At 46.2% G+C, this 17,746-nt stretch overlaps 1 protein-coding gene across 1 annotated transcript; it reads right to left on the bottom strand.

Moving 5' to 3' along the window:
- Positions 1 to 209: 209 nt before the first annotated feature.
- LOC101023373 (zinc finger protein 625) lies at positions 210 to 16,309 on the bottom strand. Its single transcript, XM_003914966.5, has 4 exons — positions 16,096 to 16,309; positions 3,256 to 3,382; positions 2,991 to 3,051; positions 210 to 1,538 (listed from the first exon to the last, which is right to left on the bottom strand). The coding sequence occupies exons 1-4, from the start codon at positions 16,096 to 16,098 to the stop codon at positions 608 to 610; spliced, it is 1,122 nt and encodes a 373-aa protein (XP_003915015.3). The 5' UTR covers positions 16,099 to 16,309; the 3' UTR covers positions 210 to 607.
- Positions 16,310 to 17,746: the final 1,437 nt, after the last annotated feature.

The following is a 17,746-nucleotide window of genomic DNA, read 5'->3' as shown; positions in this document are numbered from 1 at the left end:
CACCTGCCATTTTGCTGGGCTAACCTTATTATTATTATTATTTTGAGACGGAGTCTCACTCTGTCACCCAGGCTGGAGTGCAGTGGCATAATCTTAGCTCACTGCAACCTCTGCCTCCTGTGTTCAAGCGATTCTCCTCCCTCAGCCTCCTGAGTAGCTGGGACTACAGGCGTGTGCCACCACACCTGGCTAATTTTTGTATTTTTTAATAGAGATGGGGTTTCACCATATTGGCCAGGCTGGTCTCAAACTCCTGACCTCGTGGTCTGCCCGCCTCGGCCTCCCAAAGTGCTGGGATTATACGCTTGAGCCACTGTGCCAGCCAGACCTTATATTTTTTTTATGACAGAACTGTCTTAAGGTCTTACTGGAAGTGTGTCTCTCTTAAGAGTTATTTCCAACTCTGTGTCCTAGGTCTCTGAGTGAAGCCTCAGCTAAACTACCCCAAAAACTTTTTGCTCCTGGGCTACTGGCATTTATTTCTGAATGCTGTCAGATGACAGTGACTGCAGAAGCTTCAGAATAATTTTGCGATGGTTCCCATGATTTGAGGGAAACACATTTTTACCATGATTGGATTCAATAGCTTCAAAGAATCTTATGTGAATTAAGCGATCTTCTTGCCTTGGCCTTTCAAAGTGTTGGAACTACAGGGTTTTTCTCCAGTGTGAGTCCTTTCATGGATTTTAAGGCTCGAGGCACATCCAAAGGCTTTCCCACATTGTTTACATGCATAGGGTTTCTCTCCAGTGTGAGTCCTTCCATGTGTTCGAAGGTGTGAGGCAGATCTGAAGGCTTTTCCACATTGCTTACATTCATAGGGCTTCTCTCCAGTGTGAGTCCTTTCATGATATCGAACGGAATTGAAAGAAACAAACGCTTTCCCACACTGTTTACATTCATATGGCTTCTCCCCAGTGTGAGTTATTTTATGTGCATGGAGGCATGTGGAACTGTGGAATGCTTTACCACATTCACTGCATTCATAAGGCTTCTCCCCAGTGTGAGTTCTTTCATGTATTCGAAGGCTACCAGAATGACTAAAGGCTTTCCCACACTGTTTACATTCATATGGTTTCTCTCCAGTGTGAGTTCGTTTATGGATAAGATACAAACTGAGACACATCAAGGCTTTTCCACAAAAGTTACATTTATAGGGTCCATCTCCACTGTGCATTATCCTGTGTCTTCGAATGCTTGAACGGGAAATAAAGCTTTTTCCACATTCCTCACAATCATAAGGTTTCCCTCCAGTGTGAGCCCATTCATGTGTTCGAAAGTAGGGGAGATCACTGAAGGCTTTCTTACAGTATGTACATTTATATGGCTTCTGTCCATATTCCTGATACTCATATGTCTTGTGGCCAGTGTCAGCTCTGTGGTGCCTATTAAGGGATGCATGACCCATGCTGACTTCTCCACGTGATTTTACTCGAGGAGGAGTTTTCTTCTTCAGTATGTCATCTGGAACCTGGGTCAAAACTTCTCCATGCTGATGATCTTTTTTACTTTCTAAGAGTCTCTCTCCCATAAGACCTCTGTGAACAATGAGAAGTATATCATAATGGGTTTCTTTATCACTGATTTGATATTCATTAACAAGTCATTGCACTTGCATTTCTAACACTGTCCAGCAATGTGTAGGTTTTCTGCCCTGTCTGAACATGAACAGACCACATGCTCTACAAGACGGCCCAGCTATACCTGTTATCGAGAAAGATAATGTTAACATAGGGCTTCTTAACACTTTTTAAAACAGGGTCTCACTCTGTTATCCAGGCTGGAGTGCAGTTGTGAGATCTCAGCTCACTGCAACCTCCATCTCCCTATCTGAAGCCATCCTGCCACTTCAGCCTCCTGATTAGCTGAGGCTGCAAGTATACACCATCATGCCCGGCTAGTTTTTGAATATTTGCTAGAGATGGGGTTTTGTCACATTTCCCTGACTGGTCTCAAACTCCTAGACTCAAGCAATCCGCCCACCTCAGCCTCTTAAAGTGTTAGGATTACAGGCATGCACCTGGGCCCTGCCAACACTATTTTCAGGTAAACTCTTTTACAAGTACTAACCGTCTTTGTCAATTTTATTGCTTCTAAGTCAGGGTCTTGCCCTTTAACCCAGGCTAGAGTGTAATGGTGCTATCATGGCCGAGTGTAGCCTCAAACTCTTCAGCTCAAGCAATCTCTGACCTGAACCTCCCAAAGGGCTGGCTTGAGCCATGATGTTCAGCCTGTGTCACACTTAAATATGTTTTTAGAGAATTTTTTTTTTTTTTGAGATGGAGTCTTGCTCAATCGCCCCGGATGGAGTGCAGTGGTGCAATCTCGGGTCACTGTAAGCTCCGCCTCCCGGGTTCACGCCATTCTCCTGCCTCAGCCTCCAAGTAACTGGGACTACAGGCGCCCGCCACCACGCCCGGCTAATTTTTTTGTATTTTTAGTAGAGACAGGGTTTCACCACATTAGCCAGGATGGTCTCAATCTCCTGACCTCGTGATCCCCCCGCCTCGGCCTCCCAAAGTGCTGGGATTACAGGCATGAGCCACTATGCCTGGTCCTAGAGAAAATTTTATAAGAATAAATACAGTGGAACTTGGCTTCTTTCTTTTTTTTTTTTGAGACGGAATTTCACTCTGTCGCCCAGGCTGGAGTGCGTGGCGCGATCTCGGCTCACTGCAAGCTCCGCCTCCCAGGTTAATGCCATTCTCCTGCCTCAGCCTTCCGAGTAGCTGGGACTACAGGCGCCCGCCACCACACCTGGCTAATTTTTTTGTATTTTTAGTAGAGACGGGGTTTCACCGTGTTAGCCAGGATGGTCTTGATCTCCTGACCTTGTGATCCGCCTGTCTCAGCCTCCCAAAGTGCTGGGATTACAGGCGTGAGCCACTGTACCCGGCCTTGGTTTATTTCTTGTTTGCTTCTTTTTAACATTTTCTTCCATTCTATGATTGTCTAGAGAGACACTGCTTTTTCTTGTGAGTGTGAATTACCTTAGGTTTCTCCTGGGATTTTTGTACTCATCTTCAATTTTCTGATCTTTCCATTTTTTTCCTAAAATACAGAACCAGAAAAATAGTCCTGAATTAGTAAAATTATGAAAAAAGTACTAAATTCTAAGTTCATGGTACACTGCAGCCTTGTCACATTTATTCATATTCCTATTCCCTGTCCACACTCCAAATCACTCAACACTACTGACAAGCTAGAAACACTTGTTCTCTAATTCACTGAGGAAAGTAATATTGTTATCCTTACCTACAGAAGCCAGGTTCCTGAAGGTTTCCTGCATCACATCTCTGTAGAGATTCTTCTGGGAAGGATCCAGCAAAGCCCACTCATCCTGGGTGAAGTTCACATCTACATCCTCAAAGGCCACTGAATCCTGAAACATTCCACATGTATAAAGAAACATGGGTGAGACTGACAGCACGGGGTTCCTATACTCTATTCCTACAAAGTTCCATGGTGCTATGGACTCTAAACATTTATTCCATGATTTAGTCATCAGACTTTTTACTCTATCAACACTCACTGTCTTCCATAAAGAAATTCTTTTTTTAAAATTATTATTATTTTTTGGACAGAGTCTCACTCTGTCATCCAGGCTGGAGTGCAGCGGCATGATCTGGCTCATTGCAACCTCCGCCTCGCGGGTTCCAGTGATTCTCATGCTTCAGTCTCCCAAGCAGCTGCGATTACAGGTGCCTGCCACCATGCCCAGCCAATTTTTGTATTTTTAGTAGAGACGGGGTTTCACCATGTTGGACAGACTGGTCTCGAACTCCTGACCACAAGTGATCCGCCAGCCTCGGCCTCCCAAAGTGCTGGGATTATAGATATAAGCCACCATGCCTGGCAGAGTCCCTACCAATCTGACTGATAAGAGTCATAACTAACTAAAACAAAAAATCAAGAGCAGAAACCTTTCTTGGAAACTGTGCTTGGGTAGAAAAGCCTGAATTACAATTGATGAATTGCTGAAGGTTGAACGGGAACAAGATTGAGAGGCAAAAACTCCAGGGTGTCTAGTGTCAACAAAAAGGCAAATATTTATCAAATGTAAAAACTTTTGTGTGAAATGGTGTGAGAGTGTCCGGGCGCAGTGGCTCACGCCTGTAATCCCAGCACTTTGAGAGGCTAAGGCAGGCAGATCACAAGGTCAGGAGTTTGAGATTACCCTGGCCAACATAGTGAAACCCTGTCTCTACTAAAAATACAAAAATTAGCTGGGCATGCTGGTGGACGCCTGTAATCCAGCTACTCAGGAGGCTGAGGCAGGAGAATCACTTGAACTTGGGAGGTGGAGGTTGCAGTGAGCCGAGATGGTGCCACTGCATTCCAGCCTGGGTGACAGAACTAGACTCTGTCTCAAAAACAAAATAAATAAATAAATAAAAAGAAATGGTGTGAGAGAACACCATCAAGAGAGAAGATGAACCGCATGTGCTCTGTCCAAAGGATGATAAATGGCTCAGCCCCTATGAAATAGTATGATGGTACCTGAAAAAATAATATAATTACCATATCTATTTTTTTTTTTTTTTGAGATAGAGTCTCACTCTGTCACCCAGACTGGAGTGCAGTGGCGCAATCTCGGCTCACTGCAACCTCAGCCTCCCAGGTTCAAGCAATTCTCTGCCTCAGCCTCCTGGGTGGCTGGGATTACAGGTGTCCGCCACCATGCCTGGTTAATTTTTGTATTGTTTTTAGTAGAGACGGGGCTTCACCATCTTGGCCAGGCTAGTTTTGAACTCCTGACCTCGTGATCCACCCGTCTCGGCCTCCCAAAGTGTTGGGATTACAGGCGTGAGCCAATGCACCCGGCCAAAATTAACATATCTTTCAGCAACCCACTTTTGTGTCTACTTATTTTCTTTCTTCCTTTTTTTTTTTTTTTTGAAACGGAGTCTCGCTCTGTCACCCAGGCTGGAGTACAGTGGCTGGATCTCAGCTCACTGCAAGCTCCGCCTCCCAGGTTTACGCCATTCTCCTGCCTCAGCCTCCCAAGTAGCTGGGACTACAGGTGCCCGCCACCACGCCCGGTTAATTTTTATTTTTTTATTTTTAGTAGAGACGGGGTTTCACCGTGTTAGCCAGTATGGTCTCGATCTCCTGACCTCGTGATCCTCCCGTCTCGGCCTCCCAAAGTGCTGGGATTATAGGCTTGAGCCACCGTGCCTGGCCTACTTATTTTCAATTAAAAAAAAAAAAAAAGTGAAATCCAGATCTTGAAGACACATTTGAAAACCACTGTTAATAATAGCCAACTTTGGGAGGCCAAGGCGGGTGGATCACAAGGTCAGGAGATCGAGACCATCCTGGCCAACATAGTGAAACCCCTTCTCTTCTAAAAATACAAAAATTAGCTGGTGTGGTGGCGGTGGCATATGCCTGTATTCCCAGCTACTCGAGAGGCTGAGGCAGGAGAATTGCTTGAACAAGTGAGTCGGAGGTTGCAGTGAGCTGAGATTGCACCACTGCACTCCAGGCTAGCGACAGAGCAAAACTTAGTCTCAAAAAAAAAAAAAAAAAAAAGCCAAGAGCTGCATCAATCCACTTGTCCATTCACTGATGGCTGAATGCATAACAAAAATGTGGTGTGTATATATATATATATATATATATGCGCAATGGAATATTATTTAATCTTTGAAAATAGCAACCTGTCCCTTGTTACAACAAGCATGAAAATTCAGGATGCTATGCTAACAGCCAAGGTAGTCACAAAAAGAAAAGTACAGTATGGTTCACTTAAATAAGTTATGTAGAGTTGTCTAACTAAATCAACTGTACAGTTAAAATTGCATAAGCTGGTAAAATTTACATTTTTTACTTAATAATAATTTAAATTAATAAAATACTGTGCCAAGTAAAAACCTAATTGATTAAAAGGTGGGCAAAGTATTTCAATGACATTTCTCAAAGATACATTCAAGTGACAAGCACATGAAAAAGGGTTCAACATCAGGAATCATTCGGCATTAGTATTTTCTTTCTTTTTTTTTTTTTTCTCAGATGGAGTTTCACTCTTGTTGCCTGGACTGGAGTGCAATGGTGCGCTCTCGGCTCACTGCAACCTCCACCTCCCGGCTTCAAGCAATTCTCCTGCCTAAGCCTCCCAAGTAGCTGGGATTACAGGCACGCACCACCACGCCTGGCTAATTTTGTATTTTTAGTAGAGATGGGGTTTCTCCATGTTGATTAGGCTGGTCTTGAACTCCCGACCTCAAGTGATCCGCCTGCCTTGGCCTCCCAAAGTGCTAGGATTACAGGCATGAGCCACCACACCCTGCCTGGCCTAAGTATTTTACACAACAAAAGCCAGGGAGCTTTTAGGCGAGTCTGTTAGGCTGGAAAGTGGCCGATTAGCCACTGCAGCCGCTCAAGAGTTTCTGTTCAGTTCTTCAGTAGTTGGTCAGGCCAAGCACGCCTCCTCGGGTTAGTTTTGTATTTTTAGTAGAGACGGGTTTCACTAGGTTAGTTAGGCTGATTCTGACGCTTGATCCACTCGTTCGTCTTCAGGTGTTGGGGATTACAGGCTTGAGCCACCGCTTCGGCCTCAGGTGGTTATTGAGTTTCCTCTCACGGAAAAGTATTCATAAACAAAAGAGAAAAGTTTCCAACAGGCCGGGCGCAGGTTTCATGCCTGTAATCCCAGCACTTTGGGAGGCCGAGGCGGTGGATCACGAGGTCAGGAGATCGAGACCATCCTGGCTAACACGGGTGAAACCCCGTCCGCATTTGGAAAATACCAAAAATTAGCCGGGTGTGGTGGCGGGCGCCTGTAGTCCCAGCTACTGGGAGGCTGAGGCAGGAGAATGGCGCGGAACCCGGGAGGCTGAGCTTGCAGTGAGCCGCAGATCGCCACCGCACCTGCCTGGGCGACAAAGCCAGACTCCATCTCAAAAAAAAAAAAAAAAAAAATCCAAAAATCTTAGCCAGGCGAGGTGGCGGGCGCCAGGGAAGTCCCAGCTACTCCGGAGGCTGAGGCAGGAGAATGGCCTAAACCCGGGAGGCGGAGCTTGCAGTGAGCTGAGATCCGGCCACTGCACTCCAGCCTGGGTGACAGAGCGAGACTCCGTCTCAAAAAAAAAGTTTCCAATGCAATCATTGATGGATCTGTGGAAAAATGAAAAACAAAATACTACAGCTCTTTCAAATGTATCACGGTGGACACACTGATGAAGATGTGGATTAGAGAGGGGAAGTGAGTGCTTTGGAATGCGGGAAAGGAATCAGAAATTTAAGGATTTGTTGTCATCCCCATGAAAAGGTAGCTGTGGGGGTCTCAAGGACTCTCTCTGACAAGGCTTTGACCTTGTCCTACAAAGCCCAGTTATAGCAAAGATCCTTCTAAGGGAGTTCAGAGAATCCCCACCCCGGCCCCTCCAAACTTGATACCCAATGAAGTTCTGTTACCCCTATTCATGAAAACTCATCCACTTTCTCTTCTGTAACCCTTGATACCTCACCAAGTTCCATCCTCTCCCTCATTTTACCCTTGAGCTCTAGGTTCCATACTGTTGTTGCTGCATGCAAGGCTGAGGTCAATCTCTCTCCCATATCACAGTTCTCATGACCCACATCACAACTGTCCTGAATAAAGCCGCCTTTGACATTTTTAACTTGATTTCAGTACAGTCTCTTTTTACAAGAGACAGGGACTTAGACCTGAAACCCTTCTTCACAAGTCTGGAATGCATAGGGGATAATATGCTGTCTCCCTGTGGGAAGGAAGGAGGGTGTTCTGAGAGTATCTCCCACTCACAAATCCAAAACTCTGGGTCAGACTTCTCTCCTCATGACCACTCCTTGTTGTCACTCCATAAACTGGGTGAGATGGGAGACTGTGGATACACAATTACCCAGACAGTGTTCCACGGTGGAGCTCACCTCCTGCAGTGATGGGACACAGTGCCTGGGAGTCCTGTCTGCCAATTCAGCCCTAACCTTGTGTCATAAAGGAGACTGGGGTTCCAACTGATACGGATATATGTGAGGACCAGGTGTAGACTTTTCAAGTTTTTCTTCCATTTGGTGAATACTCTTTGCAATTTCTTTTTTCTTCTTCTTCTTCTTCTTTTTTTTTTTTTTTTTTAAGAAAAGCCTATAGCAAGCAGTATTCTCATACATTCTACAAACCATGCAGTAACCAGGCTTGAATCTGCTCAGCTGCTAAGATCAGCTGTCTTCTGAGTGGCAAGACCCTATACTCTTGTATTTCTTTCTTTCTTTATTTTTTTAATTTTCTGAGACAGCCGGGCGCGGTGGCTCACGCCTGTAATCCCAGCACTTTGGGAGGCCGAGGCGGGCGGATCACAAGGTCAGGAGATCGAGACCACGGTGAAACCCCGTCTCTACTAAAAATACAAAAAATTAACTGGGCGTGGTGGCGGGCACCTGTAGTCCCAGCTACTCAGGAGGCTGAGGCAGGAGAATGGCGTGAACCCGAGAGGCAGAGCTTGCAGTGAGCTGAGATCGTGCCACTGCACTCCAGCCTGGGCAACAGAGCGAGACTCCATCTCAAAAAAAAAAAAAAAAAAATTTCTGAGACAGAGTCTCACTCCGTCATCCAGGCTGGAGTGCAGTAGTGCAATCACAGCTCACTTCAGACTCAACCTCCGGGGTCAAGCAATCCTCCCACCACAGCCTTCTGAGTACCTGGGCTCACTGGAGCATGCCACCACACCTGGGTTTTTTTTTTATTTTTTGTAGAGACATGGTCTCATTATGTTTCCCAGGTTGGTCTTAAACTCCTGGGCTCAAGAGATCCCCTTACCTCAGCCTTCTAAGTTCTGGGATTCCAAATGTGAGCCACTAACCTTGACCATACTCCTGTATTTCTTCATTGTGTCTTTCAAAACAGAAAAGCTTAAATTTTAATGTAGTCAAAATTACATACTTTTTCTTTGTTCCTAGTGTTTCTCTTGTCATATTACAGAATCTTCTTCCTAAACCTAAGATCATGAATATTTTTGGGTGGCACATTCTGTAGCAACAAGAGGGTGAGGTTCTCCTTTGTTCCCAGAGGAGGATGAGACTGGTGTATTCTGCAGGCTAATAAGGAAATGAAACTCACTATGCTATGGAGGATAAAAGTATATAAGTTTACGCTATAACACTATAATGCTATATAGTCTAATACCATTTATATGTGGCACTTATATATCATATACATGTTACATGTAATATTTACCAATTACCTACCATAACTAAACTATATACTATATACAAATGCAGCATATGTCCATGTATATGTGTATATATACACACACGCACTATATCCTGTACTAGATAATGTGAGATTCTATTAAAATACTGTACATGAATATCTCCTTTAAATTTCAACAGAAAACACCTCACCAACATATTGGAAAAGAGAATCCTGTAACATATATCATATCCTGTGACGAAGTGGCATTCAATTCAGGAAAGCAATGCTGCTCTCACCTCTGAAAATCCATTCATGCAATACACCATAATAGTATAGGATCAACAGAAAACAACACAAGAACATCCTAATAGATGCAGAGAAAGCATATGATAAACCTCAACATCTCTTCATGATAAAAACGCTCGGCTGGGTGCAGTGACTCATGCCTGTAATCCCAACACTTTGGGATGCCGAGGCGGGAGGATCACAAGGTCAAGAGTTCGAGACCAGCCTAGCCAGCATGGTGAAACCCCGTCTCTACTAAAAATACAAAAAATTAGCCGGGTGTGGTAGCATGTGCCTGTAATCCCAGCTACCCGGGAGGCTGCGGTAGGAGAATCACTTGAACCCAGGAGGCGGAGGTTGCAGTGGGCCGAGATCGCATCATTGTAAACCCCAGCCTGGGTGACAGAGCGAGACTCAGTCTTAAAAAAACAAACAAACGGCTGGGCGCGGTGGCTCAAGCCTGTAATCCCAGCACTTTGGGAGGCCGAGACGGGCGGATCACAAGGTCAGGAGATCGAGACCATCCTGGCTAACATGGTGAAACCCCGTTCCTACTAAAAATACAAAAAACTAGCCGGGCGAGGTGGCGGGCGCCTGTAGTCCCAGCTACTCGGGAGGCTGAGGCAGGAGAATGGCGTAAACCCGGGAGGCAGAGCTTGCAGTGAGCTGAGATCCGGCCACTGCACTCCAGCCTGGGCGACACAGTGAGACTCCGTCTCAAAAAACAAACAAACAAACAAACAAAACTCAATAAACTAATAATACAAAGTAACTTCCTTAACCTACTATAAGGTATATATAAAAAATGCAAAACTACCCTCATTCGTGATGGTGAAGGACTAACTGCTTTCTCCCAAAGATAAGACACAGACAAGGATGTCTGCTCTCATGCCTTCTACTCAGCTTGGGAAAAGAGATGCTACTAGGCCCACCAGGTCAGAAAATAAAAGCCTAGGCCGGACGCAGTGGCTCACGCCTGTAATCCCAGCACTTTGGGAGGCGAGGCAGGTGGATCACGAGGTCAGGAGTTCAAGACCAATCTGGCCAAGATGGTGAAACCCCGTCTCTCTAAAAATACAAAAATTAGCCGGGTGCGGTGGCAGGCACCTGTAATCCCAGCTATTCGGAAGGCTGAGGCAGGAGAATCGCTTGAACCTGGGGGGGCGGAAGTTACAGTGAGCCTAGATCGCACCACTGCACTCCAGCCTGCGCAACAGAGTGAGACTCCATCTCAAAAAAAAAAAAAAAAGTCTTCCAGATTTATAGTAAATACACATGCACGGCTGGGTGCGGTAGTTTATGCCTGTAATCCCAGCACTTTGGGAAGCCAAGGCGGGTGAATCACCTGAGGTCAGGAGTTCAAGACCAGCCTGGCCAACATGACAAAACCCTGTCTCTACTAAAAATACAAAAATTAGCGAGGCATGGTGGCGCAGGTCTATAATTCCAGCTACTTGGAAGACTGAGGCAGGAGAATCGCTTGAACCCGGGAGGCAGAGGTTGCAGTGAGCTGAGATTGTGCTAGTGCACTCCAGCCTGGGCGACAAAGCGAGTCTCCGTGTCAAAAAAAAAAAAATACATGCAGTGATTCTAGCAGGCATATAGACTTTGTCACTGCCCATACCAGTGTACAAACTGAGGCAGAAATACAAAAAGGCAAAAGACTTATGTTAGTTTTATATTTCTATAAAGAAATACCTGTGGCTGGATAATACGTAAAGAAAAATTTATTTGGCTCATGGCTCTACAGGCTGTCCAAGAAGCATGGCATTAGTGTTTGCCTGCCTTTAGGTGAGGGCCTCAGGAAGCTTTTACTCATGGAATGCAAGAGGAGTTAGGGTATCACATGTAAAAGAGGGAACAAAGGGTGGAGCAGATGCCATGGTTTTGTTTTTTTTTTTTTTTTTTGAGATGGAGTCTGGCTCTGTTGCCCAGGCTGGAGTGCAGTGGCACGATCTCAGCTCACTGCAACCTCCGCCTCCCAGGTTCAAGCGATTCTCCTGCCTAAGCCTCCCGAGTAGCTGGGATTACAGGTGCCCGCCACCATGCCAGGCTAATTTTTGTATTTTTAGAAGAGAAAGAGTTTCACCATGTTGGCCAGGCTGGTCTCAAACTGCTGACCTCAGGTGATCCGCCTGCTTTGGCCTCCCAAAGTGCTAGGATTACAGGCATGAGCCACCATGCCCAGTCACCATTTTTTAAACAGTCGGCTCTCCTGTAAACTAGCAGAGCAAGAACTCCCTCGTTATTGTGGGATGGGCACCAAGTCATTCATGAGGGTTCCACTCTCATTGCCCAAATACCTCCCACTAGGCCTCACTTCCAGCACTGGGATCAGATTTCAACATGAGGTTTGGAGGGGTCAAATATCCAAAACATATCAAGACCCAAAATGGCCAACACAATACTTATAAACAACACCTGACAAAAAGACTTCATATAAACCTACAGTCATCAGGACAGTGTGGTATTTCGAAAGACTGCATAACTACATCACAGAACACAATGGAGAACTTATAAATAAACTCAACAAAATAAACAAATCTTTCATAAATGAGCCAAGGCAACTCAATAGATATACTACAGTCTTTTCAACAAATGGTACTGAAACACCTGGACTACGATATGCAATGAAATGAATGAGATACAGAATGTACGACTATCATAAAACTGACCCAAAATGCATCATTTACTCAAATGGAAAACGCAAAATCCACAACTTCTAGAACATAATACATGTGAAAATCAAAACAACCTTGGATTAGGCTAGGTGTGGTGGCTCACGCCTATAATCCCAGCACTTTGGGAGGCTGAGGCGGAAGGATCACAAGGTCAGGAGTTCAAGACCAGCCTGGCCAAGATGGTGAAACCCTGTCTCTACTAAAATACAAAAATTAGCCGGGCGCGGCAGCAGGTGCCTGTAATCCCAGCTACTTGGGAGGCTGAGGCAGGAGAATCGCTGAGGCTGCAGTGAGCTGAGATCATGCCACTGTACTCCAGCCTGGGCAATAGAGTGAGCCTCTGTCTCAAAACAAAACAAAACAAAAAACAAACAAAAAAAAGAAACAACCTTGGATTTGGTAATAAGTGTTCACATACAGCACAAAAGCATGATCTGTGAATGAGAAAATTAATACATTGGTCTTCATTCAAATTAAATCTTTCTGTTTTGGGTCAGGTGCAGTGGCTCACAGCTGTAATCCACCACTTTGGGAGACTGAGGCAGGCAGATCACTTGAGCTCAGGAGGTGGACACCAGCCTGGGTAACGTGGCAAAATACCCTCTCAACAAAAAAAAAAAAAAATTACCCATGCACAATGGTGCACCCCTGTAGTCCCAGCTACTTGTGGGGTGGAGGCAGGAGGATCGCTGGAGCCTGGGAGGTTGAGGTGGCAATGAGCCAAGACTGTACCACTGCACTCCAGCCTGGGTGACAAAGTGAGATCCTGTCTCAAAAAATAGCAATAATAAATAAAAATAACAATAAAAAAGCTTTCTGTTTGGAAAACCCACTTAACATAATGAAAATACAGGCTGCAGACTGGAGCAAAATATTTGCAAGACACCTATGTGATGAAGGACTGCTACTCAAAGATAGAAAGAACTTGCAAAACTCGGTAAGAAAACAACCAACCAGTCAAAAAATAGCATGCCATTAGAGAAGAGCAAATGAAAACAATGAGGCACCACTGAATTGTTGTTGGGTGGAGTGGCTAAAATCCAAACCCTGACATCACCAAATGCTGGTGAAAATGTAAAACCTATCTTGAGGTTTAAAGCAATGTGATTCTGGGTTGAATCATCTGCCTGGCAGTAGTAGCATAGCCAGCTGGATCCTTCCTGTCCCTGAGTATAGATTGGCCTTCTTTCTTACCTATATTCTTTTGTAAAATATTGAAAATGCCCGAACAGAGCCAGGAAGGGCCTCTTTTCTCTTGATCTTCATTATAGATTAACTTTCCTCTTACCTTTCTCACACAAAGACTTCATGGCCATTACAATGTCTTAAGCTGGAATGTCAGATTCGATAATGGCTCACTGCAGCATCAAACTCCTGCTGTCCCGTGATCCTCCTGCCTCAGCCTCCCTTGTAGCAGGAACTACAGGTGGGTGCAACCATGCCCATCTAATTTTTCTATTTTTCTTTTCTAGAGATGGGTCTTGTTGTATTACCAAGGCTGGTCTCCAACTCCTGGTCTCAAGCAATCATCCTGCCTCAGTCTCACAAAGCTGGGATTACAGGTTTGGGACACGACACTAGGTCAAGAGTTTAACTTTTATTTCATTTTATTTATTTATTTATTTATTTATTTTATTATTATTATTATTTTTTTGAGACAGAGTCTCTCTCTGTCGCCCAGGCTGGAGTGCAGTGGCGCTATCTTAGCTCACTACAAGCTCCACCTCCCGGGTTCACGTCATTCTCCTGCCTCAGCCTCCCGAATAGCTGGTACTACAGATGCCCACCACCACGCCCGGCTAATTTTTTGTATTTTTAGTAGAGACGGGGTTTCACTGTGTTAGCCGGGATGGTGTGGATCTCCTGACCTCGTGATCCGCCCGCCTCGGCCTCCCAAAGTGCTGGGATTACAGGTGCAAGCCACTGCGCCCGGCAAGAGTTTAACTTTTAGCTCTAGGGTTCTAAGCTCATTTCTCTAGAGTCTGTATTTTCTTGAATGGCAATTCTCAGATTTTCGCTTGAATAATCTCCTTATAATAGGAATCTGATCATTTCAATTATTTAAGGGAGAAAAATCCAAATAAGGCGACTACATCACTGTAACCAATAAAGTATTTTTTTGATTTTTATTCTAATGCACCATATAAAAGCCTATCCTTCAACCTGTAAACTAAAAATAAAAACCTAAGCTCCCCATCCCACCCCAATCAAGTCAACTGACTGGCTCTTTACCAAGGGGAGGCCCCCCAAAAACTTGAAAGTTCCCAGTTATGTCAGTAAGGGAGATCAGACACTACACACTCCCTTCTGGAGTTTAGATGCAGCAACTGACCCACATTCATGTTAAAATAGACATAAGACCTGCAAAGAGGCCGGGCACAGTGGCTCAGTCCTGTAATCCTAGCACTTCGGGAGGCGGAGGCAGGCAGATTATTTGAGGTCAGGAGTTCGAGACCAGCTTGGCCAACATGGTGAAACCCTGTCTCTACTAAAAACACAGAAATTAGTCGGGCATGGTGGCGTGCACCTGTAATCACAGGTACTTGGGAGGCTGAGGCAGGAGAATTGCTTGAACCTAGGAGGCGGAGGTTGCAGTGAGCCGAGACTGCGCCACTGCACTCCAGGCTGGGCGACAGAGTGAAGCTCTGTTTAAAAACAAAAACAAACAAAAAAAACCTGCAAAGAGACACTTCGTGCCGATAAATACTAAACTGCAAGACCTAAAGCCATAAAGCCATGCAAGGCAAGGGTCAAGTCATGCCTTAGAATTCATAAAATCTAATGAAACAGATCTGTTTTTTGGCAGGGATGGAATTACATGGCAGGTAACAGACTCCCTTCACTTAAACATTCCTTCCTACCCCTTTCAAATTTTAGACACAACTTCACACTCAACCAACTGCCATCTACAGAATCCATCAACCACCTGTGCCTTCTAAGCCCCGCTTCTACGTGTCCTGCCCTTTCCGCCTTCCATGCCTTGATTCATGTTTTTCCCTGCAATTCCTGTCTCACTGAAATGAATAAAACCAAACTGCCATCGAACATCCTGGGGACCACTTACTCGAGGCTACATGGGGTTGTTTCCCTTGGTGGTGTTCTCTCATATTCGGCGTAGAACATAGTTCAAGTTATTTTGCAGAGTTTTGCTCTTTTCGTTATCAAACCACAAGCCATGACTCGGTGTTTCTCATTCATTTTTTCCAAACTCCTATTCTGAGAAACAAAACTCTTTAATTTTTAAGAGGCCTCAGTTTAGTTTGTTGCTGTTGTCGTTGTTTTTGTTTTGTTTTGTTTGAGACAGGGTCTCGCTCTGTTGCCCAGGCTGGAGTGCTGTGGCGCGATCTCAGCTCAATGCAGTCTCAACCTCCTCCCTCAAGCGATCCTCTCACCTCAGCTCCCCAGTAACTGGGACTACAGGTGGGCGGCACCACGCCCGGCTAATTTTTTTAAAATTTATTTTTAATAGAAACTAGGGTCTTGGTATGTTGCCCAGGCAGGTCTCGAATTTCTGGGCTGAAGCAATCCCCCCCACGGCCTCAACCTCCCAGGCGTGAGCCACTGCACCTGGCCTTCAATTTAGTTTTTCAGGAAAAAAGGCGGGACTAGGGACCCCACAGCCGACCGCTTCTCCCACACGAACCCCACACCCGAGGCAGGATTGCCCCCATGCCCCTCCCGTGGTCTCCGCACAATCTGGGGAGACACGGGACTACGGGCGCGGAGTTGCCCAGAGAGGGCTCCGGGGCCGGGGTCGCAGTCGCAGCGCAGGGGCGGGACAGGACGCCCGGGGTCCCAGCTGCTGGCCCAACCCCACCCTGCGGCCGAGGGGACCGAGGGCCGAGCTGCGCCAGGGAGACTCTGCTCTGCAGACCCGAAGTCGCTGCGGGGAGGCCCGCGTCCTGCCAGAGCCGGTTGGGGCCGGTTCCACCCAGCCCCTCCCCCGTCTCGGGACCCCCGGCCCCGTACACTCACCATTTCCCAGCTTCCAGGTGTCCTGGCCTCTTCTCCACGGATGTCTCTTAACAGTCCAGTCACAGCGCAGGCGACGGAGCAACAGAAGCTATGGCGGAGACACCTGATCCCTCTCAGGGCCGGAAAACCAAGATCCCGACCTCCCTTTGGCGCAAAACGCCTGGGAGTCTGGAGAGCGGGAATGCGGCCTCCCCTTCCCCGGATGGACAGTTGGCAGGACCCCGCCCCAGCGCCCCTGATTGGATGAGGCTCCAGTCCCCGTCCCATCGGTCCTGAGTGACAGCGGAAGCCCTGGGTAACAGGGCCCTGCAGAACCGATCTGACCTGTTCCAACCACAGATTATCTAAGCGAGTTTCCATCCTGCGTTTTGCCCTTTGGGTATTTGCATTTCAGCCAAATTTGCTCCGAATTGCTAGAGGGGGCACCGTGGTCTTCCTCACTCAATGGGCTGTCCCTGCTCCTTTGTCCTGCACAGGAAATTCCAGACTCAGAGTCCAGTGGAGGTGAAGGAAATTAAAATATTTTACGCCAAAATAGATTTATTTGACAGATTGTAAAATGACTGTGGCTCGGCCGCAAACAAAAGTGGCCTGGCAAAGCTGCCTTTGGAGGGGAGAAATTTGCATCTGCAGAGAATCTCCATTGATGAAACCATACCCTCTCCCCCTTTATTTCTTTCCCTTTATCCAATCTAGAAGAGACTGTGACCCGAACACAGGCAGGGCGCGGTGTTTCACGCCTATAATCCTAGCACTTTGGGAGGTCATGACTGGAGGATCACTTAAAGCAAAGAGTTCAAGACCAACCTGGTCAACACAGGAAGATCCCCGTTTTTATTATTTAAAAATCTTTGCGGCTGGGCGCGGTGGCTCACGCCTGTAATCCCAACATTTTGGGAGGCCGAGATGGGAGGATCATGAGGTCAAGAGATCGAGACCATCCTGGCCAACATGGTGAAACCCCGTCTCTACTAAGAATACAAAAATTAGTTGGGCATAGTGGCGCGCACCCGTAGTTCCAGCTACTCGAGAGGCTGAGGCAGGATAATCGCTTGAATCCAGGAGGCCGAGGTTGCAGTGAGCCGAGATTGTGCCACTGTGCTCCAGCCTGGTGACAGAGAGAGACTCTGTCTCAAAAAAAAAAAAAAAAAAGAAAGAAAGAAAAAGATCTTTACTTCTATCAATTGTATGTCCCTATATAAAAGTCTTCCAAGGGGAGCCAGGTGCAGTGGCTCATACCTGTAATCCCAGCGCTTTGGGCCAGCAAGGTGGGAGGATCACTTAAGGCCAGGTGTTCCAGACCAGCCTAGGCAATATAGGGAGATTGTCTCTACACAAAATTTAAGTTAGCCGGGGACAGTGGCCTGCATCTGTAGTCCTAGCTATTCTGGAGGCTGAGGCGGTAGGATGGCTTGAGCCCAGAAGGTCGAGGCTGCAGTGAGCCCAGCTGGCGCTACTGAGCTCTAGCCTCCAAGACAGATGAGACAGAGAAGACCCTGTCTCAAAAAAAAAAAAAAAAAAAAAAAAAAAAAAAAAGGAAAAAACAGAAACAAAACTCTTCCGGTTAACTGCTTTGAGACATTTTCCAGAAAAACTCAGTGAAGCTCTCTGGTGGTGAGCCAGCCGTCATTAACATCCACACACCCTCTGT

Source organism: Papio anubis, chromosome 20 (genome assembly GCF_008728515.1).
Source record: "Papio anubis isolate 15944 chromosome 20, Panubis1.0, whole genome shotgun sequence".
In the NCBI taxonomy this organism is placed as follows: domain Eukaryota; kingdom Metazoa; phylum Chordata; class Mammalia; order Primates; family Cercopithecidae; genus Papio; species Papio anubis.
The sequence above is the reverse complement of the archived record's forward strand: the minus strand, read 5'-3'. Positions and strand labels throughout refer to the sequence as shown.

What these genes read in the sequence shown, in the direction of transcription:
- LOC101023373 (XM_003914966.5), bottom strand. An exon ending in CAGGAACCTGGCTTCTGTAG is followed by an intron (nt 3,052 to 3,255) that starts GTAAGGATAACA and finishes TCTGTATTTTAG; the next exon opens with GAAAAAAATGGAAAGATCAG. An exon ending in AATCCCAGGAGAAACCTAAG is followed by an intron (nt 1,539 to 2,990) that starts GTAATTCACACT and finishes CATTGTTCACAG; the next exon opens with AGGTCTTATGGGAGAGAGAC.